Below are 27,145 nucleotides of genomic sequence, written 5' to 3' on the forward strand. Positions count from 1 at the left end.
TGTTTATAGGCGTTTTATTATTTTATTGTACACGTTTCATGAATACTTATACTTTTATTAAGCATTTTACATAACATTGAACACAATTTCGACTACAAAATTTCTGATAAAACTAAATGATAGAAATGGTTCGACTTATATTGGTTCAAGGTATATGAATGGTTCAAGCATGTAGTCTTGGTGAATACGATCGGCAAACGGCAAATTCCCACTACCTCATATGTACTTTGAGAGCCATTCCAGAATTTTTGGATTGTGAAGTTTCTCTACACTAAATAAAGCCTTTAAAAATGCTTCTGTAGTAGCAACAACAAGCTCCTCGTTTGCTTTCTTTGACTGAGTGACTGTGTGTTCAAATAATAGCTGTAATTTTGAGGGTCCACTTTCTTTCGCACGTTTATGTATACGTATCGCTATGTGCTTTAACAAAGTGTCACATCTTTCAAATTAAAATCTTTTATCGCAAACTTTGCACAGTAACACTCTGTCTTTCACATAAAATCCTTCTCAGCTGAATTCACTTTCCCTGGTATGAACAGTATCACTAGCTTTTGGCATTTTAAAATTCCTATCCTTCGTTCGATATTTAAAGCTGGAACTAAGATTTAAAAAACGGTCCAACCGCAAAACACAACCTATCACAATGGTGTTTTCAAACCGAGTGCTGAGTAGCTACAGTATAACCATAGTACTGTATAACTTAAAAATTGGCCATAGTGTTTCATGTCGTGGGTTCCCTTTCAATACCCCTCACCCATAGGTGTTGAGGGAAGGCAAGACAGCAGCTAGATACAACAAAATCGCTTAGTTTTGATTACAGCTGTTGCCAATTGGTCAGGAATGGCAGTGAAAGAAGCACACATAACAAAACATCATCCGATTCAAAGAAACTTGAAAAAATAATTCCCATTTATCCATCCTGAAACATTTGGAATGAGACGCTTTCTCAACTAAAGATTAAGATATTAGATTTGGCCAATGTCGAAATGATTTTTTTTGGATTGTAGCTCATAGTGGAGAGCCAAATATCCAACGTCCGCTAATAAGGAGAACCCCCTCTCCTCCTATCCTTTCTATTCCTTCCTTCCCTTCCCCCAATTGCTAGAGCTTCGTGCTTTCAAATAACCATACGTGTCTATGAATTTCTTTAAACGAATCGAATCGCGCAGTTACGGCACGGCGTCGTTAACGGCCGCCGTGCTCAGCTCGGCGCCCAGTGCAATCAGGTCCGGCGGTGCGGCGTGAAATACAGGCAGTGCTGAATTGAGGCCGCTTTCTGGCGAAATTACTTTTCGCTGGCCGCCGTTCACGTCACGACGCCGTGAAATTCAGGCCGCTTTCAGACGAGACGACTCTTTGCCACGCTGTGGGCCGTACCGTGAACGGCGGCCCGGTTCCTGCCGGCGCGGCGGCCGTGTTTAAGTCAACGAAATTGTTACATTAGACCCACACTCAATGTTTTCGCACTCGACGCGGTGAGTCACCGGGCGAGTCACTGCTCAGCATACCGGGCGCGTGAGCTTGTATTTCCGCTCTTCCGCGGCCGCGTTAAATTTCTTTCCGCACATTTAATATCTCATTCTTCAGGTGGGAAAGCGCCTCACTCTAAATATTTCAGGATTGATACATGGGAATCGAAGAGAGAGAGGCTGTGATAAATTTAATAGCAAATTCTGGTGGAGAAATCACTACGTTGCGCGATATTACGCGAATGCGTTATACGCGAGACTAAACGAGCCAATTGACCTTGGAATCGTAATGAAATATAGTAAATGAACGTCGGCAGCGTTAAACAATGAAGGCTTAGGCTTTAATAGATTATGACTCATTAGATGTGATTTTTTCGCTAATCCACCTAAAATCACAAAAAACGCGAAATTTCGTTTTTATTTACCGATTTCGCGATATCGCGTCTCGCGAAATTCACAGACCTCTACTGATCAGGAAGGAAGGATTTCCTTCTCAGCATATGTTGCAGATTGCGTGCACACACATCTTTACCGATACCCAAATAAGGGATTAAAAATTAATTTAATATGCATTAATTGGAGTATCCGACCGATAAAGTTTCTGTAAACCATTGATAGGGTTTGGAATGATTATAGTATCGCCGGGTTACTATCTGCGGAAACTCTGAAGTTGAGAAACTCGAATTCGTATTTCGAGCCATATCTATCGTTTTCATGTGCTATCGACCCAAATCGATATATCGGAGGGACGAACGTAAATTTTTCATAGGCTTTCAAGAATGGGAGTATGAAAAAATTGACCTCTAACTACTCGCTAGTGCGTAGAAAGATCTGATCAACGTGTCCAACGTGTCACTTGTATCTATTATTTGGTGAACTATTTTATTTAGAATAACATCATAAATGGCTGGAAAGGATAAAGTTGTCATACTTTCAGCAGTTCGGACGCCTATTGGTTAATTCATATTTATCTTCATTTACTGAGCCTCCGATTGTCTGATTTGAGGAGAACAGTTTTTTTACTTAAATTTAATCTTTTCCAGGTTCTTTTTGTGGCGCGTTATCTTCTCTTCGCGCTCATGATCTTGGGGCGGTTGTTATAAAAGAAGCGGTAGCTCGAGCGCGAGTACAACCGAGTGATGTCTCCGAAGTTATTATGGGACAGGTATTTATTCATTAATCTGAGCCCAAACCTATGAAAAATGATATGAATTGCTTTAAACGCCCTGTCTTTCGTAGGCTCTTACCGCTGGCCAAGGGCAAAACCCAGCCAGGCAGGCATCAATGAAAGCCGGGTTGCCAAAGGAAGTAACAGCAACTGGGCTGAATATGCTGTGTGGCTCAGGATTAAAGTGAGTTATTTTTTGAATAAAATAATCTTTTTATCACAAAAGTTGGCACGAATATTTTATTTTTGTTAATTTTTTATAGGGCCATTTCATTGGGGGCTGCCTTGATCGCTGATGGCCAGGCCAAGATTGTTGTTTGTGGGGGACAGGAATCTATGAGCCAAGCTCCTCACTGCCATAGGCTTCGATTAGGAGGACCGAAGGTGTTGGGAGATACTAAATTTATAGACACTATGCTTAACGATGGTCTCACTGATGTTTTTCATGATGCACACATGGGGATGACTGGTGGGTAATATCGAATTGTGGTATATTATCCTATTCCTAACCCACATTGGTAGGCAAGCTGAATTTTGACTTGCTTCACTCTTTACAATATTGCAACCGGATTTAAGCTGTAGGGTAGGGAAGGTGAGCTGTGCAGATTGAGTTATGATAGGAACTAATACACTCTTTTGGCAATAATGATTGAACCTTATTGAAGTCACTAATCTGTTTACTTTGTTGGTTTGCAAGATAGGGGGAATTCACAGCACTGATCAACCTCAGTGTCTTGATCAAAAACCCTTCATGTATGCTTGTGAAGGGTTTCCAGTTGTGAGGCTGTGGTAGGTCTCTGCCATCAATTAACTTCTTCCCATTAACCTACACAGTTAATCAATATGTGCCTCTGATGAGGTGAAATTATTTCAGCCTTGGTAATAAATTTGGGTTTTAGTTGTTTCACAGACTGGGTTCTACACACACCCTTGGGGACTGACTTGCTGTTCCAGTGGGATGAATCCAGTCAACCTCTAGGTTGGAATGCAGCATGCATGTTGTGAATGTTTACCCCACTTAGCCCATGGGAAATCATAGAGTATACAGGGTGGTATCCAAAAGTAGTAGGACTGATTTAATAAAAAATTAATTTATTGAATATTTAGAAACATTGACTCAATAATCTTCAAAATAGGCCCCTTGGGCATCCACACACTTCTGGTTGTGAGTCTTCCAGGTCGTGAAGGCCTTCCGGAAGTCGTCCTCCGGGATGCTGTTCAGCGCCCTCATCGTCGCCGCTTGAACCACTTCCACTGTGTCGAAATAATGCTCCTTGAGCTGCCTCTTGATTCTGGGGAACAGGGAGAAGTCCGGCGGTGCCACATCAGGGCTGTAGGGGGGGTGAGGCAACGTGGAAACACCTAATTTGGCCAAGAGATCCCTTACAATCCACGCGCCGTGACTCGGTGCATTGTCGTGGTGGGGCTTCCAATTCCCCTCCAGGTCTGGTCGCACGCGTGTGATCCGATTTCGCAGCCGTGTGAGCACTTCCACGTAAAATTTTGCATTTACATTTTGTCCAGGAGGTACAAACTCTTCATGGACAATTCCACGACAGTCGAAAAATGCAATCAACATCGATTTCACTTTCGATTTTGACATTCTGGCCTTCTTTCTACGGGGTGATTGTACGGTGTGCCACTCTTCGCTCTGCTGTTTTGCTTCCGGGTCGTATTGGAAGACCCAGGTTTCATCTCTGGTGATGACATTATCGAGAAAATGTTTGTCTTCTTCCAAGCAGTTCAGAATTTCTCGGGAAAACTCAGCACGCAGTTCTTTCTGCTCGTCACTCAACACTTTCGGCACCATTTTCGCGCACACTTTTCTCATCGACAAATCCTCTGTGATGATCCGTTGGACTGTCCTGTACGAAAGATTCAGCTCTTCGCTAATTAATTTAATGCCCAACCGTCGGTCAGAGTTCAAAAGTTGTTTAATTTTGAAAACATTGTCGTCCATTCGCAAGGTTGACGGACGCCCAGAGCGATGGTTGTCCGCGACGTGCTCCCTGCCCTCCCGAAACAACTTGTGCCCCTCAAATATCGAGGAACGGCTCATGGTATCCTCCCTGTAGGCCTGCTTAAGCATTTTCTTGCTTTCGGTTGCTGATTTTCCAAGTTTGCAGCAAAACTTGATGGCGTACCGCTGTTCTAAATTTTTCTCCATCGCAACTGACGACGAGGTGTCAAAACAGGAGGTCACTCAAACAGTAGTCCACACTCAACTATTGCACGCAGGCGACTGCCGCATGTCAAAACCTGTTCCCAAGGCTCCCCCCCACAACATCCGGTCTTGCACAACCTCCTCAATCTTTCCGCCTGCGTGGAAAAAAATCAGCCCTACTACTTCTGGATACCACCCTTATCTTTCAAGGTCATTTCTCGATTATTATGGTAGATATGGAAAACAGTGGTGATTTTTTGTTTGGCCATGGGTTGTATGCTGGAAATAATATTTCTGATGTCAACCTATTGAGGGGCAAAGTGGTGCCCCACCCAATGGTGGTGGCATGGTCAAAGGGCCCCAAAAGGCAAACACAGTACATTCCCGACTATCCAGGATAATGATGGGGAGAGGCGGCACGAATAATAATCAGAAAACAAGGATAATCCAAACTTCACTTTTATATCATGTCATTTTCATAATTTATGCAAATCAACCAATCTATTATAACTTACACACATTGTCTATTATTTTAGATTGCTTTCCAAAATCGTTAAAAGCTTTGTCCTCACGACTGTGATATTTTTCTAGGTAATAATATTTTTGTACTCGTATTTCTACTGCTGCGTGTAATACCTGGTTTCCGAAAACCACGCACTCATGGCTGTGAGGTCACAGATTCAGAAAAGTGGTTTGCACGAATTCTTCGAAACCACTGCGCAAAGTCAGACCCCATATTGACAGGCACCATACTGAGTAGTTGCGTCTCGCAAAAGTTGCCCGGGATGTAACTGCTGCGGGATGCAGATCCGTAATCACCAAGATCGATCCCGCACCACGATACTTGGAAAAAAGGAGCACGGAACTCCTATGAAGGCAACAGGCACGCAATTACACCATTGTGCAGTAGCTGTTATAGGATATCAGGACTTAAGGCAAATTTTCTATGCAGTGCCTGGTTATGACTCATGCTATCTCTGTTTCCACTTCCCCTGCTGCTTTCACTTCCACTGATTCCATTCCTCTCCAGTTCGGCCTTAACCAGTAATGGTGTTAACATGCCCGAGTACGACGTAATCTCTGGTTCCCTTGGGTCATATTCAACCTCATGCGAGGCCACGGCAGCTATTGCACATTTACGATATGAAATATACAATTAAATATCGTAAGTAAAATTTCTCTGATTCTATGAAAGATTAACCATTGAAGAATCTTCTAAAATTAATTGAGTTTTTTCCCGCTGCTGATCGTTGTCTACAATGCTAGAGCAGACGTCCAAGTAAATTTGAAACATTTCTTGTCAGTAAGTAGACAAAATAATTCCACCATAAGAAGGGGATTCCCGTGGAAATAATTAGCCTGGTGTAGCATTGTTTTAAAAAAATATAAATATCTTGGTGCTTTTGCGTCCACTTTTATTTTTTTATAACGATAACAGAAATCTTTGAAGGACCGTGAACTCATACGCGGATAATCTTGAACCCAAATAAACCTAGCCGGGATCTGGAGTCCACTGTACATTCCCTGTTAAAAAGTTTGATGAATCAATTAGATGAGCATTTGTTAATGACGCGAACAAAAGAGTTCAATTTACAATTTAAAGTTTCAGTGTTTTGAGCTCTCCTGTTATGGGAGTAAACATGTGCACAGTTTTATTTTTGCTCACCTAAAAAGATAAAAGCATTTCAGCTTAGTGTTAGTTAACGGCCCAAAATTGATTTTGGGACGAAGATTTGCACAACCTTGATATTAGGATATTGACTTTAGTGCTTTTTCTCGTTAGACACTTGGGTAGATGGGGAGGTAGGTATTAATGCATAATGCTGGTAGAGGCCCTGGCTGGGATTCTTGCCCGTCAGACCTTGAACCTCCCTTCTCCTCAAATAGCTAACTAAAGGCTTGCATTTGAACTTGTGGAGAGGAGTACAAATCTAATTCACATTCCAACTAAAATCATTACCTTCTCACATTCACACAGCACAATATTTTCAAAGCATGTAAAAAATTAATCAATAATTTAACCATTTATACTTTGGGGTGGAGTTCAGTTTACAATATCCACAGAAAAAAAATCCTTTTTTTCTATTTAATCATGTTCTGCTGGGGAATACTGTTGCTTTGAGGGATTTTGTGTTCTTATCACTAGGTATTATTATCTGAACATAATTTTGTGTTGGAATGATAAATTATTTATTTCACTCCTTTTTAATGAAAAACTACAGCAAGCATTTTATTCATGACTACATTTTGCTGGTGGCACAAGAGACATCATTCTTTATGCAAGCGTTATCAGTTTTTTACTTAGATTTATTGTATATCATGGGGAGAGATTGAAGAAATTTAAAAAAAATGCCACTGAATTTCTTCGGACTTGACATCTGGTAGGCCAAGCTAAGCTTCCGGGTTTTCCTCCATGTTGATTCATCTTTATGATGGTAGTTCTGCCGGGATTGCAGCAAGCATCTTCAGGAAGAAAAACCTCAAACCTGAAGACGCCTGCGTGCTGCAATGGTGGCATAACTGTCGTCACAAAGATGAATTGATGCTGAGGATAACCCAGAAGCCTAGCTACGCCCACTGCACCACTCTGCTGAAGCCTCCATCAACATATGAAATATGGTGCATGATAAGGCTCTGCCCTTGCAAGAGCTTTTGTTGAATTTTTCATCCAAAACAATTTTTTGTCATAATTATTTTCATCCATTATTTTTTTATGTCTGTGCATGGTATGACAAAATATAATAATGCACAATGACAAAACTGTGCATAATAAAAAATGACAGTATATCTGTCCTAGGACGGTCTTAAAGATTAACATTCAAATAGGGATGCAAAAACTGGTAGAGGTGGATGAATTCTGTTATTTGGGAAACAGGATAGCTAGCAACAGGAGAAGCAAGAAAGAAATTATCAGCAGATTAGCCCAAGCAAAGAGAGCATTCTACCAAAGGAGAGAAATCCAGATCTTTAAATACTGACTTTAAAAAAGTAACACTCTAAGAAGTGGAAGGAGTTTTGAAATGTAATTGAAGAAAAAGTTGGAGCAAAATCCAGAGAAAACATTTTGCTTCTTTTATTAACTGCCCCAAGATCATGTCCATGAAAAGAAGGTCACGTGCCAATGAAAGTTGTAAAAAAAATGAAATCCAGGCAAAAAAATCATGTCGTTCCCTCAAAGCAGATGTCCAAGAGCAAAGTAAAAGAATTAAAATGTGAATTAACATATAGGTGTCCAAGCATCTGAAAGTATAAAAACTTAATCTTTTCCAGCAATTTGCGATAATATTCCTGAAAAATATAGGTGTTAAATTATAGACGTCACAGAGATTACAAGTGACTAGTTAATCAGATCTTTCCATTCACTATAAGTGGTTAAAGGTCAATGAAGAAAAAATTTTACTTCGATGAAACCTCATAACAAATAAATTCCTGCAACCTTCAGGCCAGTTTATTATATTATAATAATAACAATATTTAATTTCCTGTTGGCTATACAAGTATAACATAGGATTTAGTCAAAAAAGGAAGAAAAGTTTATACAAAAGTTACATAGAAATAATAGAGCATTAAAGGTAAGGTTTTGTAGGTTGAAGGATTCGTTGAATGTGTGTTCATGACTTAGCACTCACAAACACACAAAAGGGCAACCAGGAGCATATTATTTATCCTTTATTATTGAAGCCAATCCTTCCTCAGTCCCTCATTTTTCTGGAGGTGGTGTTTTCACTGCCGTTGAAAAGTTCACAAGTGGAATGGGTGCCAAGTTTTCACATCCTATCATGCAAGATTTTTGTCAGGTCTTTCTTTGCTGGGACTGTACATATTTTTCTACAGATTCCATAATTTTGTTGGACATTGATTGAATTCTCTCTCTGAAGAATTTCAAATTCCTTGGGTCCACCGTGGCCCTGGCCGTTGCCATCCCTAGTCCCTTTGCTGAGTTCCTAGGAATAACCCTGCCTGTAAAATAACTTTTCCTGTTAATAATTCATTCGCAATTGAGTTTGATTGTAATTATGCCCTAATTATGGTATATTCTCTCAAATAATACCTCAAAGTTCAATGATTTAAAGTGAAGAAATGCCCACTTCCAAATATATTTACACATTTAATTATTTTCTCCTACTTTGAAGAAAATTGCTGTGTCACTTACATATGTTATTTTTCTCTTTCCTAAGTTATTCCAGTTGTAATGTAATACTTTGTCCCCTCGGAGGATGTCCCAATCTGGATGACATTATTGTTTTGAAAGTTTCCTGGTGGTATTTGTGCATTAAATTTGGTCTGATCAAACTCCTGCAAGAAATAGTTACAAAAAATCCTTGCAGGAAATGCTTGGATCAGCTTTTTGGCTTGCACAGAAGTTCCAGCTGAGTGACTGTGTTATTTAATTTTTTGTAAATACATTTGTATTTTGTATCAAAATGGAGTCTTCATTGTGCTTTATGTTATTTCAGCTGAGGAAGTCGCTAGCAAATGGGGAATCACTCGTGAGGAACAGGATGCCTTAGCTTTGGAATCTCAGAAGCGAGTTGCTGCCACTACAGGCTCTGGAGGGAAAGGATTTAGTGCTGAGATAGTGCCCGTTGAGGTGCCAGGACCCAAGAGGGGCCAAACTACCATTGTCGATAAGGATGAATATCCCAGGCCAGATACCACTATGGAAGATTTGGTCAAGTTGAAGCCTGTATTCAAGGTATATACACTATTGAAATTATACGTGTTCTTATGAAGTGATAGCGAGTGATTGAGCATGAATGTAATTAAATTACCAGAAGAAAATTTTCAGGGGCATTCTTTTTACTTGTAATCACTTCTTTAAAATTTCAGCATTTGAGCCTCATCTAAGAGGTGACTGAAACAATCTACCTTTATCAAATGGCCAATTTTTGTCAGATTTTCACCATATTAAGGATATTTCACGTATTTCACATTCTTAACAATCGTAGATATGGACAAAAGTGATACTGCAACAATTAAATTTATTGTATACATATGGTACTTATATTAATGAGGTAATGGTGCATTGCTTACATTGGTGTCCATAACAGATGGGCGAATCAAATCAGAAGAAGTAAGCGTGATGAAGTGGACTTTTTCCATATTGAAAGAATCACTTGCAATTTTCCATGATTATAAACTTTAATTCCGGCCTAGGTTTCTATGTTGCTACATCATCTTCAAGGCACAAAATGGTTCAAAATCGTGTGTTGTGTATTCAATTTATACATTTTAGTAAACTGTAGTGGGGGAGGATGGAATAATCTGAAGAAGAAAGGGAAAAGAATAGAGAGGAGGGTCAGAGAGGGGAAAATGATTACCTGCAAGACCAGAGAAAGAGGTGGTGGGGGTCAGTAAGGGAGGAGATATGAGAAATGATGGGTTTTTTGGGTCAACAAAACTTTTCCACGGAAACATTCAAAGATCCACGTGGCCATCTTCCTTTCTGGTGGAATTGGGGTGGTGTTCTCCATCCACCCCCCTCCAATTCTTCCACCCATTCAAAGTGTTGAAAACGTCCAGCTTACACCATACTGTGAACCTTAAAACCAAACCCTTCAAAAGAACCATGCGGTTGAGTGGCGGCCCTCAACCAACGACCGGCCGTCTGCCTCCTCCATTAGCCTGGGAGAGGGCGTGTGGCAAAATGTAACGTTAGAAGGCACGTGGGATGTCATCAACACTCCAAAGAAAATATTTTTTCTTCTTTCATTGGAATGATATGGTTATGCTGTGTTATTTTTTAAATAGGTCCACCAAATTAAATTGATACCAACTATTTACTTTTACACTATAGCCATAAACTTGACATAGGGAGAAAAATATTCAACTGAAGTTTTCTATGTAGGTTATCAATTGACATTTGGTAACATATTTGTTGTTAACTTTACAACTTCGGGTTTTAAGGCATGTAACATCTTATTAAACATGCCGAAAAACAAAAAAATGAGTAGCTCTCATCTAGGGAAAAATCTCAGTGGAAGTCCAATGGCTTGGAAGAGGAACGTGGAAGGGCATGTGTGGTGTAGGTGACACCCCAGGACCCTTTAACTCATTCCAATCCTGAAACAAAATGAAAATTTGATGGGATACTGGCAGTATTTTGTCAGAATGTATGAGACTTCAAGGTTTAAGAACTAACAACAATGGACATACAATATGTAGAAGAAGAGCTATAGGGTGTCATCTACACCCTGCGTGCCCTTTCCCGGGTTAACACTCTGGCGGTGCCGCCATTCGTAGATTGCCTACCAAAACAACACCCCTGAATTCCAAAAAACTCTTCATATCTCTCACACTTCCTCCGTAAGAGACCACCATCTCTTTCTCTGGTCTTCCAGGTGTAATCTTCCCCTCTCTTACCCTCCTCACTATTCCTTTCTCTTTTTTCTTACGATTCATTCCCAAAAAATGTTTCTCGAATTTTTTTGTTTCTGATGATCCTCTAGAGGCATTAAAACAGTATTTCATACTAAAAATCAATGGAAAGATACCTCAAAATTTGAAGAATACAGTACATGACTTTTCCTGCAATGTTGGTAAATGGCATGGTTGATGTCTCATTTATAATAGCAATCTTGGTGCCCATTCCTAGTTGGAAAATGATGGGTATGAATGGTTAATAAGGTGGTTTCCTGTTATTTTTTATTGCCTCAATCGAAAGACTATTTACTCCTGGAGTACGTATTTCACGCTTTTAGATTTTTAAATGACAATATCTATTTTTTCGCGATTAGTGGAAAGTGAAAATTTTCAAGTGTGGGAAAACGCGACGGCTAAGGCTAACAGCGAATGCTGGGAAAAACCCGTATGACATCATTCTGGTTGTAGCTGCCGCCGTGTGAGGCCACCATGGTGCGAGGCTATGAGCGCTAATACGATGCCGGCTGCTAGCAGGTAGCGGAGTACCGTGCTAGCAGCCGGCATCCTATCGGCGCTTAGCTCAAGTAAGGATTATTAATACCTTATCAAACGAAAGAAACTTCCCAAACATAGGCAATTTTAATAGGTGATTATAAAGAGATGTTTCCCTGAGCTCTGTGCCTCATGCATGCATTGGTAATCTTAGACGATGTAAAACTCCTGACTACTCGTATATAATCTAGGTCCCTATGACGTCACGTGGAGTGGCATCGCATGGGCACCAGCTTTTATCAAATGAGGTTTAAATTGACTATTAACATTCGTCTAAACTGGGATTTATAAAACCAAATAATTTGTATATTATGAATACACTAATGGTGGGTAATGAATCGCAATCAATGCTTTTCGTTTTCTTTGATGAAGGAAACTACCCTATTGAATGATGGTGAATCTACTTTACTGTAGTCAGAACTATGCTTAAGGTACCTATTTTTTTTGGAAAAGAATTATTTCTCTACAATAAATGTTTGTGGGTTGTAAAATGTGTAGTTAATTTTATGCATAAGCAAAGGAAAGAGAAAATCAGAAACAGGATGGAATATAAATGGAGAAAGTATTTCCTTTTCAGAAAGATGGCACAGTGACCGCTGGGAATGCGTCTGGAATCAATGACGGGGCTGCTGCAGTGGTGTTGACTACTGAGGAATACGCTTTGAGTAAAAATCTCCCTGTTATGGCTACAATTGTTTCGTATGCTCAATCAGGGGTGGAGCCAATGGTAATGGGAATGGGACCTGTACCAGCTGTAAAAAAAGCGGTTAGTCATAATTATCAATTGTAATAATACTTGGAGCATGCCTTATGATTTATGCAACACTTTTACTGAAATCCCCATCCCCTGTGAAGTGTTTACTTTGTTGTGCCTATTCCGCATTTGGCAGACTAATTTATGGAACATTAAACTTTTGAACTTTTTGTTATAGCAAAAAAAGTAGTGGTAGAAATCACAAAGAGGTATCTTAATGTAAGGTAATGGAGATGATATTATAAAATTCTCTATGTTGATAAACAGATGACCAAAATAATTTCATTTTTCATTTTTTCATCTCGTAATTTGGTTAATATCCATAAATATGAAGTCACTCCACGGTTATTCGTAAAAGGTAATATTGAGTGCTGAGTACAGAATTAGTCATTAAAAACAAGAATGTGATAGCTTTTTCGGTTAACAGCACAGGTTGATACACACATTGGCGTTGGTAAAAGGGTAATGTGGAGGGGTAGCTTCTCCCTAGCGGAGGATTTTGTTGCCGTATTTTTATCCAAATCAATAGGTTCCTTTGAAATGAAATACATAATGGTTCAGAGGTTTAGTGCTAATATTAAATTACCTTACAAAAATTTTTCTGGTCAAGCCAGTGCCTAGATGCAAATTTTGAAGATTTGTTGATCAAAATACCAAAACAATGGCTCTCTAATGTATAAACCGTTAGAATATGTTAATAAATAAAGGTGGCTAATTAAAATACTTTATTTTCAGCTGGAGAAGGCCAATTGGAGTGTTGACGATGTTGATCTATTTGAATTGAATGAAGCCTTTGCTTCTCAGTCAATTGCATGTGTACGTGATCTTGGAATTGACTCCTCAAAAGTTAATGTGAGAGGTGGAGCTATTGCATTAGGGCATCCTATTGGAGCTTCTGGTATGTATAATAGACATTAATCAAATATAAGTAATGTGATATCTTTTCTGGTATATCAGTGGTCTCCAGTGACTCATTTTTCCACTGTCAATTCATGGAATTTTTGAGTTCTGCTAAAGCAGGCATCTCTAATGTCAGTATGTATTTACAGTTGCACCATTGGCTTATTAAGAAAAATTAGCAATCGTAGAAGTTGCAATGGTTAGGATGTCAATTAGAGCTACATATTGATGTAACTTTGTATTTATCTCAAACCTTTTTTGGAGTTCTTATGTATGTTGTGTTTTTTGATTTCGATACCACAGCAGAATCTCAAAGATATGAAGTCAAAGATACCACAATTTCCTAATTTAGTGCATCAGAGGGTTTTTAAAGGGGAGGTCGCCTTTGTATGTTGCATTTGCATGCTTTATTCGCGCAGTTAGCAGGTGGCATTAATGAAATTATATCACCCCAGTCAATTTTTATGGCCAGTATTTGAGTAAATAAGAAGCAAAAATCAAGAATATGCTGTGATGAAATTTATTATCCATTTTCCGTATATGTCTGAATATAGTCCCCCCTTTTTTTCCAAAAATGCCTGTGGTAAAAGTAAAGGGGGGGACAATATTCAAATGCATTTTTTTTAACTTTTCCCGAAACTGAAGCCCCAAAATTAGGGGGGGGGGGAACTATATTCAGAGGGGTACTATACTCGGAGAAATACGGTATGTGAAGTTGAAAGCCTAAGCTATTCATACTTTTGCTTGAGTTTTTGACTGCCAATCTGAGCATCGATCAAGGAATTGATAAGGAAGCTGGTTCACATGCTACACTGTTTTTTGGTTTTTAACGGAGGAAAGTTGGCTGCAAGTTTCCATCCTCTGGTTGAAAACCTTTCTGTATACCTTTTTGATCACTGCATTTCCTGGTCCATGGCATAAGACCCATTAAGCAATAAGACATGCTCTGGTGTTTCAGGTTAGATTTTATGAAAAATACTTGAATTGTATAGAAAATGATGGTAGAACTCATTCTCAAAGTATTACTTATTACACAGAGAAACAAAACTCTCACACAAAATATCGGGAAATAAATCATCCTTAAATAAATAAATCATGATTGTACAAGTTTATTTTCTATAGTTATTGTTAAGACATCCTCATTCATTTTTTCCTTCACCAATGCAAAGATGCTTGCATTGGTGAAGGAAAAAATTATATATGGTGCCAAATGTTTTTAGAACAAATTTGTGTGTAAGAAAAGTGCATTTTATGGATTGGAAGTACAGCATCTGGCTTTGCATCTATGTCGATTGATATGGACTTCATAAAAACAGACTCCTCTAACTCCTAGGGACTTGCTGTGATTTTTCAAAATTAACAAATAGGAAGTTTTGGAATTTGGAGATTCTATTAAATAGTTGCCCCTAAATGTATGTTAGGTTGGGACTGGGTGAGCGGTTTTTCAATTGATGTATATTTGTGAAGTAGAGGGTTGTGAATTGGAGGTTCTGCTTTAAGCATAGGTATTTTTGTATTCATAATGCTTCTAAATTTGTACTTTTGCTTTTATGTTAGTTAGTCATTTAATTTTGCCAGAATCCAGCTTTTTATGTTAATTAGCTTGTGGAAGACTAAAGTACATTTTTTATCGCAAATATGAAGTACAGTCCCTATCTTTTTCATAAAATCAGTTTCTTCTCTATTGATGATAATTTATTTCTTTAGTGTATACATATGTAATGATTGAAGATTTTCCCTATGAATTAAATGCAATAGTGTATTATATTTATGTCAAAATTTCACGTCTTTTGCCTTCTTACAGCTAGAGTAGTATTTTTTTATGACTTTTCCATGCATTTGTGAAAGTAGTCAGTGCTTTTGCCTAACCATTTATGTTTGAAATTCTTTAGGTGCTCGTGTCTTGGTCACTCTGATCCACGCTTTGCAGCAAGAGAAGAAGAAGCGAGGTGTTGCATCCCTTTGCGTCGGAGGAGGAATGGGAGTTGCAATGTGCATTGAATGCAACACTGCGGAGTAGAAATCTCATAAGAAAAGATATTTTTGAAACTTTTACAACATTTTGCAGACATTTGTTGGTTGTTATTATTTTTATCCATTTTTGTTGTTTTTAATAGATAGTATGATACTGAATTTATTTTTAATATAAAATTTTTGCTGCTTTGCAATTTTATCAGTGTAATGGAATATATATGTTTACTTATATATATATGCTATGATGGCTCCGTGGTGGTATGAAAAATTATTCAAAGAATCGATTGACCACATTCTGGAAAATTTTGCGTAAATATCATTTGAGAAATATTTATATGCAGGTAGGAAATGGTGTGTGGTACTTAAACTTAATGGGCTGTTGATTTGCCTTGAAAATAATGCCTATTATGATGATGAGAGTAGCTTATTGCTTATGAAAGAGAAATAAGACCCAAGCTTTGGAGGAGCTGGAATAGTTTATTTCCTGAATACATATTTAAAACACTTCCAACATGTGTTACGTATGAGTGGATGCACTAGTTTTTAATGTGCAACCTTTTTTTAATGGATGAATTGCTGTTCTTAAAGAAGAATGAATCAGTTTTGAATAATACCTATAAATGTACGATGATCTTCATGCGTAAGTGCTTCTATTCATTGGCGTAACTCAGTAGCGTCATTGTCACAAAATTCTATATGATCAGTCTCTCTTTCTGTATTTTTTATCATATGGGAGAGATTTCTCACATGGAGCCCATGAAATGTTATCAAACCCTTGGGGAATCCTCCCTTGAAAACAATTATTGTTATGATTCTTGTCAAGATTATATACTTAAAATCAGCCACCATTTAGAGCTGATAAATTAATATGCTAAGATTTAAATGAAAGTATTATTCCATATGAGATTTGTTGATTTAATTTTTAAAAGTAAGGATTTTTTTCATCGCATTTAAATGTTGTGATAAAATTTCCAAGAATGGCCAGTGTTAGTTTTTAATTTTTGTTGAGAAAGACATTAGTCACGAATCTTGCTGATTGTCGCTAATTTTATTTTAGCTTGTAATCAAATCATCTTACCAATTGAATCTCACTGATAGTTAGTTATGGTAGTTTTTTCGTCTCTGATGTGATTCCAGAATAACAAATGATAGCATGACTTTGTGCAGAAAAAATGAAAGTTGATGAAAGATCTTATGCAGTTATTAAAAAAAGCAAACAAGGGGAATAAAAGCAAAAATGCAAAACTATAAAGCAAGGGGATCACCCTAAAAATGATGTAGTCCAAGAGATTTTTATTACCTTGACAAGCATCTGCAAAAACATTGACAACAAGTTCAGTGATTACTTTTTCGTAATAAATGCAACTAAAATTATAGCTTTAAATCACTCAGCAATGGACTAGTTAATTTACCTGTCAGGATATTTTGAAGAGGTTTAATCGAAAGTTGCTGTGACTGAAATTGTAACTGTTAGTATGCATGTGGTTCCTTCATTAAAAATGTAATTGGTACGGATAGCCGATTACAAATTTTTAAAAGTAGCTGAAGCTACAGTTGAGCCCACTGGATTTGTCCCATGGCAGAAGAGAGGAACCCTAGCTACTGCCCGTGTTGATCAGACAATTGCTGCCCCACATTTACAACCCACACCCTTCCCTTCCCATACGACATTGCCACTTGAAAGTGAATCGCCGGAAATACCTTTCCTTACGTTATGTACCTTATGTAACAGTTTGTGGGACCTTTTCTTTTCAGAAACCTTTAGTCCATCTCTGACCATAGGCATTTTCGCCTCTTACACGACAACCTTGACCTCCAGCACTTGACACGTTTCAATTCTTATATCTGTCATAGGACAATTCTCGCCAGCTTGACCATTAGCCCAGTCAATTTTTTGTTGTACTTTGCTTATCTTTGGTTGTTATCAGGTTGGCAGTGTATTGGGGTGGTTTTCAGGTCATTCTTAGGTACCAGAGTTCTGCTCTTTATTTGATTGGAAAGTTCTGGATCTTTGTCCCACTTTAACCACCCAGTGTTGCAAACTAAACAAATGTTGATGACGATTGAATGGTTCCAGTTGTAGTTTGGTGCTTTCATGGGATAATCAACCTGTCAATTATGAATATTATCGTATGATGCTAGAGCAGCAAAATTTAATGTAGGTTGAGGGACCAAATAAAATAGTAATGCCAGAAAAGTTAACCATCTATGATATAGTTTGGTGGTATGGATATTCTTGCGTGTATTTCTATTCTCTTCATATGATATCACGAAATATAATTTTTTTGTGATGAAGTCCGAAGGTGAACTTAATGTACTTAAGGAGGTTTTGAGTGATGCCTGTTTGAAAAAAATATGAATCTGACCAGCTTACATGCAGAAATGGTGCTGAGTTCTGTTCCCTTCATAAGTTATACATTTGCAGATATTAAAATTTTTCATATATGACAATACTTGTGATGGACAATATGTACTTGAATTTTGATGACATGATTTCAACTATTAAGACGACAGTGATGACATCAGAGCTAAAGCCATCTTTTTATTATGTACTTATTTGCTGAACTATAAGGCAGCAGTCATAAACTTAAAGAAGTGGATAAAGCTTCTAGTTTTTCTCAAAGAATTCCTAAATGGCTTAATAACAGGGGAATTTGTAACTGGTTTAAGCAATTTTTAGCTAACAATATCTTTGCAGACCATATACTATCAGTCACTTATCTTCATATTAGAAGTACATGTACACTTGTAAGAAAGCTTATTAAATTTTGTTTAAACGTTTCTGTTTGAGCTGGTATATGCGGCATTTTTTTTTTTACTAGGTCATAAATCTCTTGTTCTGGAAGGCTGAGTTGACGTGTACTTACCAACTACCGTTATGACAGGGGTTAATTACCTTTTGTCTACTTCTTGTGATAATAGTGAGTTCAACACTAGTTAAACTGAACCTCTCAGGAGTTACAGTATTGTCATTTTTCCTGCAGAGCATGTGTTTGAGGTGCCATGTTTTGCTTGTTACCAGTCATAACTCAGTCTGTTACATTTCAAAGTGCCTCAATGGTTAAGGAAGAGCAGTGAGTTTACTGCTCTAACTTACTCTATGCTCATAAAAAATTTACATTTTCAAATTTTTAACAGTTTTTCATGAGTAGATGCTATGTAACCATTGTAGTTCATGCTATTTTATGTTTCATGGTATTAAAAAAAATATTATCTATTAGAACTGGTAATGACAGGGTTTTTGGAGAATTGTGACACATGTTGAAAATCAAATAGGATGTTAAAATAAAACCTTTATATTGTTATGTATTGTTGTTTTCCTTGGATATTGAAGTCCTTAATTTAGTGATCATGAAGTTTTTTTAATAATTTACTTTACCTACGATATTCATAGCTGCTGATAGCCAACATGGATGACAGGGAATGGTAATACCTAAAAGGATTATGCGATTGTGATAAGGGGTGTGTTTAATGCTGTTACTTCTAGTTCAAAGATTTTTAGATTGCGTAACTGAGTGACAGTGTATTTCTGACCTATTTTATTTCTTGGTTCTGGGTTATTGGGACAAAGATGTTTACAGTACCCTCCTGTCATGGTATCCATGGGGCTTATATTTATTCATGATGCAACTTCAGTTCTCCCCAATTCCAATCTGGAAAAAAACTGCTTTCAATTGATATTATTTGTGGAATATCTTTAAAGAGTAGACTGAAGTTGAGATAAAATTTTCTAGGATATCAAAGACTTGCAGAATCAAAATATATTCTTTGAAAACATCACCTCAGTCCCAGTCAGCAGACTTTTTTCCATTCTTTCCCTCCACAAGATTTGAGTTACCTGATGATGTGGAACTCCTTTTTCATAATATTCAACCGACACCATACACATTAGAGAAAATATACCTTCACTCATAAAATGTTTAGGTTACCCCGAAGTACTGTAATGGCTGTTTTCAAAAGTGCTGAACATCAAGTAAATTCGGTTTTACGTTCACTTGAAACCACATGACAGTTATCTCATGTGACACTCGTAATCTAGGTGCTCACAATGGAAGACACATCATGTTAAAAAAAGAGCATCTAAAATGACAATAGTACCCTAGTCAATTAACCCGCTGATAGATGAACCTGTTTTAATCTCCATGCAATTCACTGTAGTTGACGAGGACAAAAATTTATCTTTTGGAGATGGCAATAATTATCCAATTTGCATATTGCACATTTTTTTAGAATGACAGACAAAGTGATGTACCCTTCCCCTGAAGGCAACTAATTCAAATGCTTCTTGATAGCTAGATCAAATCTATGCTCCAGTCACAAACAATCAACCTCTCTCAAGTCAGCAAGATAGTTTTAATAATATTTAATGCAAAAAATGATTATCTGGTTCAACAAAAAGTGTTGATGTAAAAAATTTACAAAAAAATACAAAAGTTAAATAATTACTATCACTAGCACAACAAAATGTCTACTTCCTTCCAGATCTTTTCTTTTTCTCTTCCTCCACCAATTTAAGGGTTTCTTGATGCCTCTTTTGCAATTTGCTTTGTCGGTATGTTCCTTTCGATTTCTCTTGTCCTTCCCCTTTCCTTCCTTGAAGAATATTGATCTGCTTTTGGATTGTAGGAATGATGGAGACCTGGGAAATAAAACGAACAAGAAGAATTTCTCAGCTAGTATATTACTCCAAAAGTACATGACTAAGAGGAATTCCACTTTTACATGGCAATTTAAAAAAATATTAATTAACAATTCTTCCCTTCCAAAAAACATTAGAACATCTCCTAAGTAGATCCCTCGTTGGGCAGAAACCAGTCTTAAGAAATAATCTAGGCCCCTAAATACATGCAAATGAAACTGCCTAATTCAGTAAAGGAATAGGTAGATTTCTGACCACCTGATCCTTTATGTAATAAGGAATAATTCTAAAGTGGCAAATCAATGCATGATATTATTCGGAGGATTTTTGTCTCCTTTAAATGCAATTGATTCACAGTTCCCACTTCCAGTGAAAAATGTATTCATTCAAAATGGGACCAATACTTGTGTTCAAATTCGTCTCATTTTCCCTTCAGAGCTGAGTCTCACTTCTCAGGTTCAGTCTACAGTTGGACCCACAAGTGTGTTACCAGCGTGGTTAATTCAACATGGTATGACCTCCTGGAGGGTCAATTCTAGGTTCATCATCTAGCCAGTACCTAGAGGTGCCGTAGCACTTGACAGCCTTCAGCCTATGGGAGTGGGTACAGGGGAAGTATAGGAACATGGGGGCAGCCACTGTTCAAGCACATTGCAGCTATGAATTGTGCTAGCGGCCCTTATTTTGAAGACTTCCCGTTACAGTGCATCAAGAATTTGACAGGGCCCACTGCTGGACTCCGCCAATGCCAGGGCTTTTGCAACCTGGGTGTAGACTGAGGCTTTACTAACAGAGCCTCCTGAGATTACTAATCCCAAATTTTTTTCAAAGTTAGTCATCAATATCAATTCTGAAGTGACTTCAGGGAGTGGTTTCATGTTACACCATGGATACCGCCATTTCACACAAAGTAGCATGCCAACGGCTTTTCTTTGATCATAAGTGGTGTGCTTAGTTGCAGATGTTGGATATTTTGTGCAGTGCCACTAGATCTGGAGAAAGTGTGACCCACTAGTCGGACATGCTTAACTTCCAATCACACCAATTAGATTACCAAATACATATGTACGCAAACAACAGAAACAAAAATTTCTGTTTCTCTTAATTTTTAATTTCACAAATCTGTGACAGATGCGAAACAAAGCAAGTCCATTTTGCCTCTGAAGTTCTTGCACTTATTGTGCATGACGCTTCAATATAAAAATTTCAACACCATTATAAATAAATTAAAACAAAATTGCAAAAACTGCTACCCACAGAACAAAAACTGGGTACAGTATGAGGTCATGTTAATACATATAAGTATATATTTATTATCTGAACTCACTATTGTGGAAAAGATCAATCCTTGAGCCAAGGAAGAAATTTTAGGGACTTTTCAAAAGTTATTTTTATAAATATTTTGATTGCAACTTAGGGAGATAACCAGTCCTGAATGCAACTACATATCGTATCAGAGGATGCCCTGGGCTAGGATATGTGCCCTTGGGCTAATATTCCCTGCGGCTGATGTATTACGGATATTCTCCACAAAGGAAAAATTTTGGGGGAAGGACAGGAGGAGCATGTAATACCTTCCTGATGCAGAAGTGAACACATATAAAAGTTAACTTCCAATTGTGTCATAAAGGATGGCCAAAAAGTGAAGCCTGAAGTTTACTGTATAAGTGGGGATGGACTTCATCACAAATGATAGAGACTACGTTGTACAAATAATTCAGTGGTGCTACCTAAGATTTGACCTACTAGTGAGCCATGCTCAACCATAGGGCAAAATGAGTATCACCCAGGGCAGCGCAACCCACACCTAACTTTCAGTGAAATTCTCTTAGGTTACCCCCTCAGGAATAAATGCACACAGTATTATGACTCACAATTTGCTGAATGTTGACAACCAGGAAATGAAAAAAATATAAAATTTGCCATTCCTCGGGTGGAAGTTGAGCATGAACACTAGAGAGTTGTGCTGCAGCAAGTAAGTTAATCACCTTTGAATTTTGGCAATGGGCAAGGCAATGAGAAGAAGTGAAAACTGACAGGTAATAACACAGACGTTGGTGGTCCAAATAGTTTAATTTCAGGTGGAGTAGTCTGCAAACTTCATAAGGTACTATATACATTGTTCTTATACTGTATATGCATGGTGGCCAGCCAATCAAAGAAGAAAAATTCAAGCATAATTCCAGGGACATTCTACAAAATTCCAAGTTAATCCTACGTGAATACTGTGATAGAATTTAAAACACTCTAAATTACTTCAATTCTTTAAAAAAATATTATATTTACGATCCTAATTTAAAGATTCACTTGGAACCCCAAGACATTCGTCATCATTTAAAGAGTTATATACGCAGATAAATATGTTTTCATAAAGTACAACTTTAAATGCACTCAATGAACAGTAAAGCATAGATAATTTAAAAGATTTTGAAATTCCAGGTTGGAGCTAAATTCATGAATAATTCACGCATTATCCCAGGGACTAAAAATTCAAGCATAAATCCCTATTCTCCTGGTCACAGGACACCCAGTATATACTGCTTTGATACAAGCGCGGGTGTTCAAACTTTTACTATTACATCACATTCAAGCATTCATAGCATATCAAATACAGCTAATTCCACTTCACTATGGTAATTTTCAAGATAACACTAATTCCTCTTCACTAAGGTACTCAATTTCACCTCATAATAGGGTGGTTTCCTATGATTTTTTTAATGCCTAAATCGAAAGATTACTACTCCTGGAATACATATTTCACGCTTTTAGATTTTTAAATGACGATATCAATTTTTTGAGATTAAATGAAAACAGAAAAATTTCAAGTGCGAAAACGCGACAGCTGAGTATGAATGCTGAGAAAACTGCTGCACGTCATTCTGGCTCCCGCTGTCGCCGTGTGAGGTGACCTTGGGGCGAGGCTCTGAGCACTGATATGATGCAGGCTGCTGGCAGGTAGCAGAGTACCCTGCTAGCAGGTAGCACTTGGCTTAAATAAGGATTATTAATACCCTATCAAGCGAAGAAAACTTTCCGACCTTAGGCAGTTGTAATAGGTGATTATTAAGACATGTTTCCCTGAGCTCTGTGCCTCATGCATGCATTGGTAACCTCAGACGGTGTATGACTCCTATCCTCTCATGTAGAAACTAGGTCCCTGTGACGTCACGTGGAGTGGCATCGCGTGGGCGCCAATCTGGCCTTTTTCAAATGAGGATAAAATTGACCATTAATATTCGTCTAAACTGGGATTTCTAAAACCAAATAATATGTATACTATGAATACACTAATGGTGGGTAACGAATAGCAATCAATGCCTTTCGTTTTCTTTGATGAAGGAAACTAGCCTATTAAAGGATGCAAGGCAGAGCCACACATTGGTATGGGGAAACTTCATAGCTTTAGTAAATAACCCTTGAATTAATTCTAGCCAACATGAACACAGAATGATCTAAAAACGTAGAAAAAGAGGGGAGAGACCGGAGGTCGGTAGCGAAGCAATCTCACATCTCTAATTGGTACTCAATACATACACATCTTATCAATTTTACTACGACTGAAAAGGGTAGAGTATGTACACACAAATTATGTCATCGCAATAATTTCAGTTTTTACCCATTGCTGCACCAGTCAGAGTTAGCCACTAACGTGACCAGCACTACACACTTGTGGGAAATCAGACAAATTGACAGCAAAAAAATTTGGCTTTGTCCTGAAGGTTTTAGAAAATGTTTGTTACAGGCCTACAAAAATTACTTTATTTGGAACATTTAAGATGAGCAAGGATGAATAATGTAAGTTCAATGGTAAATTGCTTACATTGAATGTGACTGATAAAGTATTATTACCAACTAGTATTTCAATAATTCTGTAGTATAGCAAAAGTGTGACAGCAACATTTCCTGTATACCTACAATTGTTACTCTGAAAGCAAGATAATCAGCTGCTTCTATGTTGCACATGGAAAACATTTAGGACTTGACAAAGAATCTCTATTGGGGTTTTGCACAAGGTCAAATGCATCAGTGATGCTGTTTTAATTTAGTTACTTATCTATCCCAAAAATATCAGAAGAATACTTGCTTTCATGAAAGGTATCTATAATTAATAGAATATTAAACAACAACAATTTATTAAAACTGATAATTTACATCAACAACTTTAAAATAATCCTCAAACAATAACAAACCTTTCACTTTAGTCATGGATGTTCAAAATATGACTCAAATTGAAAATAATTAGTCAACAAGACAAGTACTGATTAAAATTATCAAGATTAATACTCAATGAGCAAGGGTACTTGAGAGCTTTTTCAGGTAGCTGCACAACACTGATCCAATAGGCAAAGTAACTCTATTAATGTAGTGAAACATACATGAATAAATATGTTAAAAAGCTCAACCACCCCTTAAACTGAATACAACACTAAAAGCATAAAAGGAATCCAATCACAATCAATACTCTGAACTCATTATTTCATTCCCTTGATAGAATACTTTGAGCACGAGTATTTTGAAACAGAAACAACATCGTGTTGATCCATTTACAATACAGTCCAGCACATAATTTGTTAACCTCATAATGAGGATAGTAAGCAAGAAGAAGAAATATGTGCTAATATGTGAACTATAACAAAAACTAACATAGCAAGTTATAATACCAAATGCCAAGTAAAAAGCTAACAGATCCAACATCTAATAATAATAAAGTAATGCTAATATCACAAAGTACAATACATAGAAGTTATAAAAAATTATAAGACTAACAAGCATTTGCAAAATTTCATATTCAATCCATACAAAAAGGTCATTAAAGGAGAACTTATGAGGGTATCACAAAAATTGTCCAGAAACTTAATCCATGATAACAATTAGTTAGGTGGCAACCGTACATGGCACCTTCATATTGAGCTTTGATTTGAATTTAATCAACTACACAGGTAGTAATTACCTTTTGTAGCTATTATTATTATCATTTGAGACATATCATAAGAAATAGACCAACAAAAACCTGTTAATTTCATTTAAGTATTCATTTGGTAACTATTCACAAAAAATATTTAATTTCGGCTTGAATAATATATGCTATCAAAATAAAAAAACAGGCCAGCTGCTTCACACACCCTACAATGGTCAATAATATAATAATTATAAAAATCATATTATTAGGCAGTGACAACATCCTTGAAAGAATAGAAAAATACTTTCTTAAAGCTCGTATTAATAATATTTAGCACCGACATTAAGGCTCACTACAATAATTTTTGTGCAAATAATTCATTCACAAAAGCCACTACTTCTGCAAGGTGATTCTGGGTAGTAACCGATTTTGAATGGATAGTCAATGGGTTTTGCGGCACACACATTGATAGAAGGAACACACAATAATGCGTACTTGGATAAAACGTCAGACCAAAATGAGACTTCTTTGTTGTCGCTGAAGAAGGAGCCCCAGTCACTGGAGCGGAGCACTGAGTCAAAATACTTTTCAGAGCCATCAAAAGCCATATGCGCACCCATCTCTTCACAAATGGCCACTGTCTCGCAAGTTGTGTACTTAACTGGAGAATATACATCCTGTATTATATTATCTCCCACGTAGAGAACTTTGCCACCAATCTCTTTCCCAGTCGCATCAGCTAATGCAATACTAAGACCGTCCCAAGACCCTTGCTCGTACCTGACATTGCAATTCAACTGGGGAACAGCAACTTTATTTTCCTCGACGAAATCAGGCTCACAGATCTTAAAGAATGGCTTCTCCTCCTTTTTACTGAGAAAGAACCATGGCTTTCTGGCATAAGAAATGACAATATCAAACAGCGAACGCCACTCGGAGCCTAATGAGTGCTCCGCTACAATTGAGGCGAAACCCAAACCTGATCCTGTCAAAAGAAATAACTTCTTCCCCTGCTGTCTCAAGGATTTCAACCACTCAACCACTTGGTGATCGACAGGGTGTACATACTTGCCCACATCAGATCTCATACTATGAAAATACCCAACACCAAGATTGAAATTTTCTGGGCTGAACATGTGTATTAAGCCATCAAGAACATCCGGCCATACTTTATACTTAGCAGCCACGACACCATTCTCATCCAAGGAATTTATAATCCGCGCAAAAACTAACGCGGATGGAGCGTCAAAGAAGTCCAACAGAGGTCGTAATTTGGAGGACAGAGGTCCTCTCCACGCTTCTAAAGGGTCTTTCATGTAGGCAAGGCCGTCTTCCCACAACTTATCAGGGCCATAAGCATCTCTTATTTCACTCTCAGTTAAAAACCTAGTACCATGGGTAGCCTTAACCACTTCACCCCTAGCCCCGAGTTTAACTATATTACCACGGTCAAAATCAACAAATAGGCACCTCTGTACAAACTTCACGCCTTCACTGAACGGAGCGAGCAGATGCTTAGGATCGTATCCTTTAACTTCAACCAAGTACTTAGCAAGCATGTCGTACTCTAATGTCATCAACTCGGTTAACTTGTACTTCACCAAGGTGTTGTCCAGATCAAAGCCAATACAATCGTAGTCAGAAAATCTTAATACGCCTTGATGATGACCTGAATTCACTGCTCTAACGTTCTCGTTCATTTTGCCTGGGAGCGAATGTCTACTTCTTCCTCCGGCGAGAATGTCAACACCAATGCAGAGAGCAGCTCGCTTCACAGACGAAAAGTGTCTCATATGCGAAAATTTTATCAGACAAAATTGATTTCCAATCAGACAAGCACACTGAAACAGCTTCATACTGATAAGTGGAGATACGATTTTTCAAGGTTCTAGCAAGCATTGCATCAATTGCATCTTTCGCAATTACAAGATTAACGAAGCCACCTAGCCCGCGAAGGCGTAACCATTTTGACACATGCGTAGAGCAATGCGAACCAAAAGTTCCACAGCCATGCTGGAACGTACACGAACCTTTTCAGTAAACAAAAAAGGCAAGTAAAATCACTCACCTCGTCAGGAATGTGGATGTACCGAACATTCCTTGCCTTCACAAAAAAGTCTTCAAAAAATAGCTGCCTGTTGTCTCCATCCACATAAACAATATTACTCATTGTAATGTTCATGTACCTGAAAATTTGAGTCTCAATAAAATGTTTTCTAACTCAGAGCTCATCACGTATCTACTACGCGCAAAACATACCCG

General features: G+C 37.8%; 2 protein-coding genes across 2 annotated transcripts; one reads left to right on the plus strand and one right to left on the minus strand.

Moving 5' to 3' along the window:
* Window positions 1–2,259: 2,259 nt before the first annotated feature.
* LOC124166004 (acetyl-CoA acetyltransferase) lies at window positions 2,260–18,649 on the plus strand. Its single transcript, XM_046543581.1, has 8 exons — window positions 2,260–2,424; window positions 2,513–2,634; window positions 2,709–2,821; window positions 2,901–3,106; window positions 9,259–9,497; window positions 12,294–12,482; window positions 13,206–13,368; window positions 15,263–18,649. The coding sequence occupies exons 1-8, from the start codon at window positions 2,373–2,375 to the stop codon at window positions 15,388–15,390; spliced, it is 1,212 nt and encodes a 403-aa protein (XP_046399537.1). The 5' UTR covers window positions 2,260–2,372; the 3' UTR covers window positions 15,391–18,649.
* Window positions 18,650–19,692: 1,043 nt separating this feature from the next.
* Window positions 19,693–26,945, minus strand: LOC124166003 (5'-nucleotidase domain-containing protein 1). The gene is made up of 2 exons (XM_046543580.1): window positions 25,379–26,945; window positions 19,693–19,983 (listed from the first exon to the last, which is right to left on the minus strand). The coding sequence occupies exons 1-2, from the start codon at window positions 26,737–26,739 to the stop codon at window positions 19,779–19,781; spliced, it is 1,566 nt and encodes a 521-aa protein (XP_046399536.1). The 5' UTR covers window positions 26,740–26,945; the 3' UTR covers window positions 19,693–19,778.
* Window positions 26,946–27,145: the final 200 nt, after the last annotated feature.

The sequence above is a fragment of the Ischnura elegans genome, chromosome 9, assembly GCF_921293095.1.
Source record: "Ischnura elegans chromosome 9, ioIscEleg1.1, whole genome shotgun sequence".
In the NCBI taxonomy this organism is placed as follows: domain Eukaryota; kingdom Metazoa; phylum Arthropoda; class Insecta; order Odonata; family Coenagrionidae; genus Ischnura; species Ischnura elegans.

Excerpts from the sequence above, each read along its gene's own strand:
- LOC124166004 (XM_046543581.1), top strand. The coding sequence starts at position 2,373 with ATGGCTGGAAAGGATAAAGTTGTCATACTTTCAGCAGTTCGGACGCCT. Across the intron at positions 3,107-9,258 it reads TGCACACATGGGGATGACTG|CTGAGGAAGTCGCTAGCAAA; the intron begins GTGGGTAATATC and ends ATGTTATTTCAG. Across the intron at positions 9,498-12,293 it reads AGTTGAAGCCTGTATTCAAG|AAAGATGGCACAGTGACCGC; the intron begins GTATATACACTA and ends TTTCCTTTTCAG.
- LOC124166003 (XM_046543580.1), bottom strand. The coding sequence starts at position 26,739 with ATGAAGCTGTTTCAGTGTGCTTGTCTGATTGGAAATCAATTTTGTCTG. Across the intron at positions 19,984-25,378 it reads TGGTCTGACGTTTTATCCAA|GTCTCCATCATTCCTACAAT; the intron begins GTACGCATTATT and ends TTTATTTCCCAG.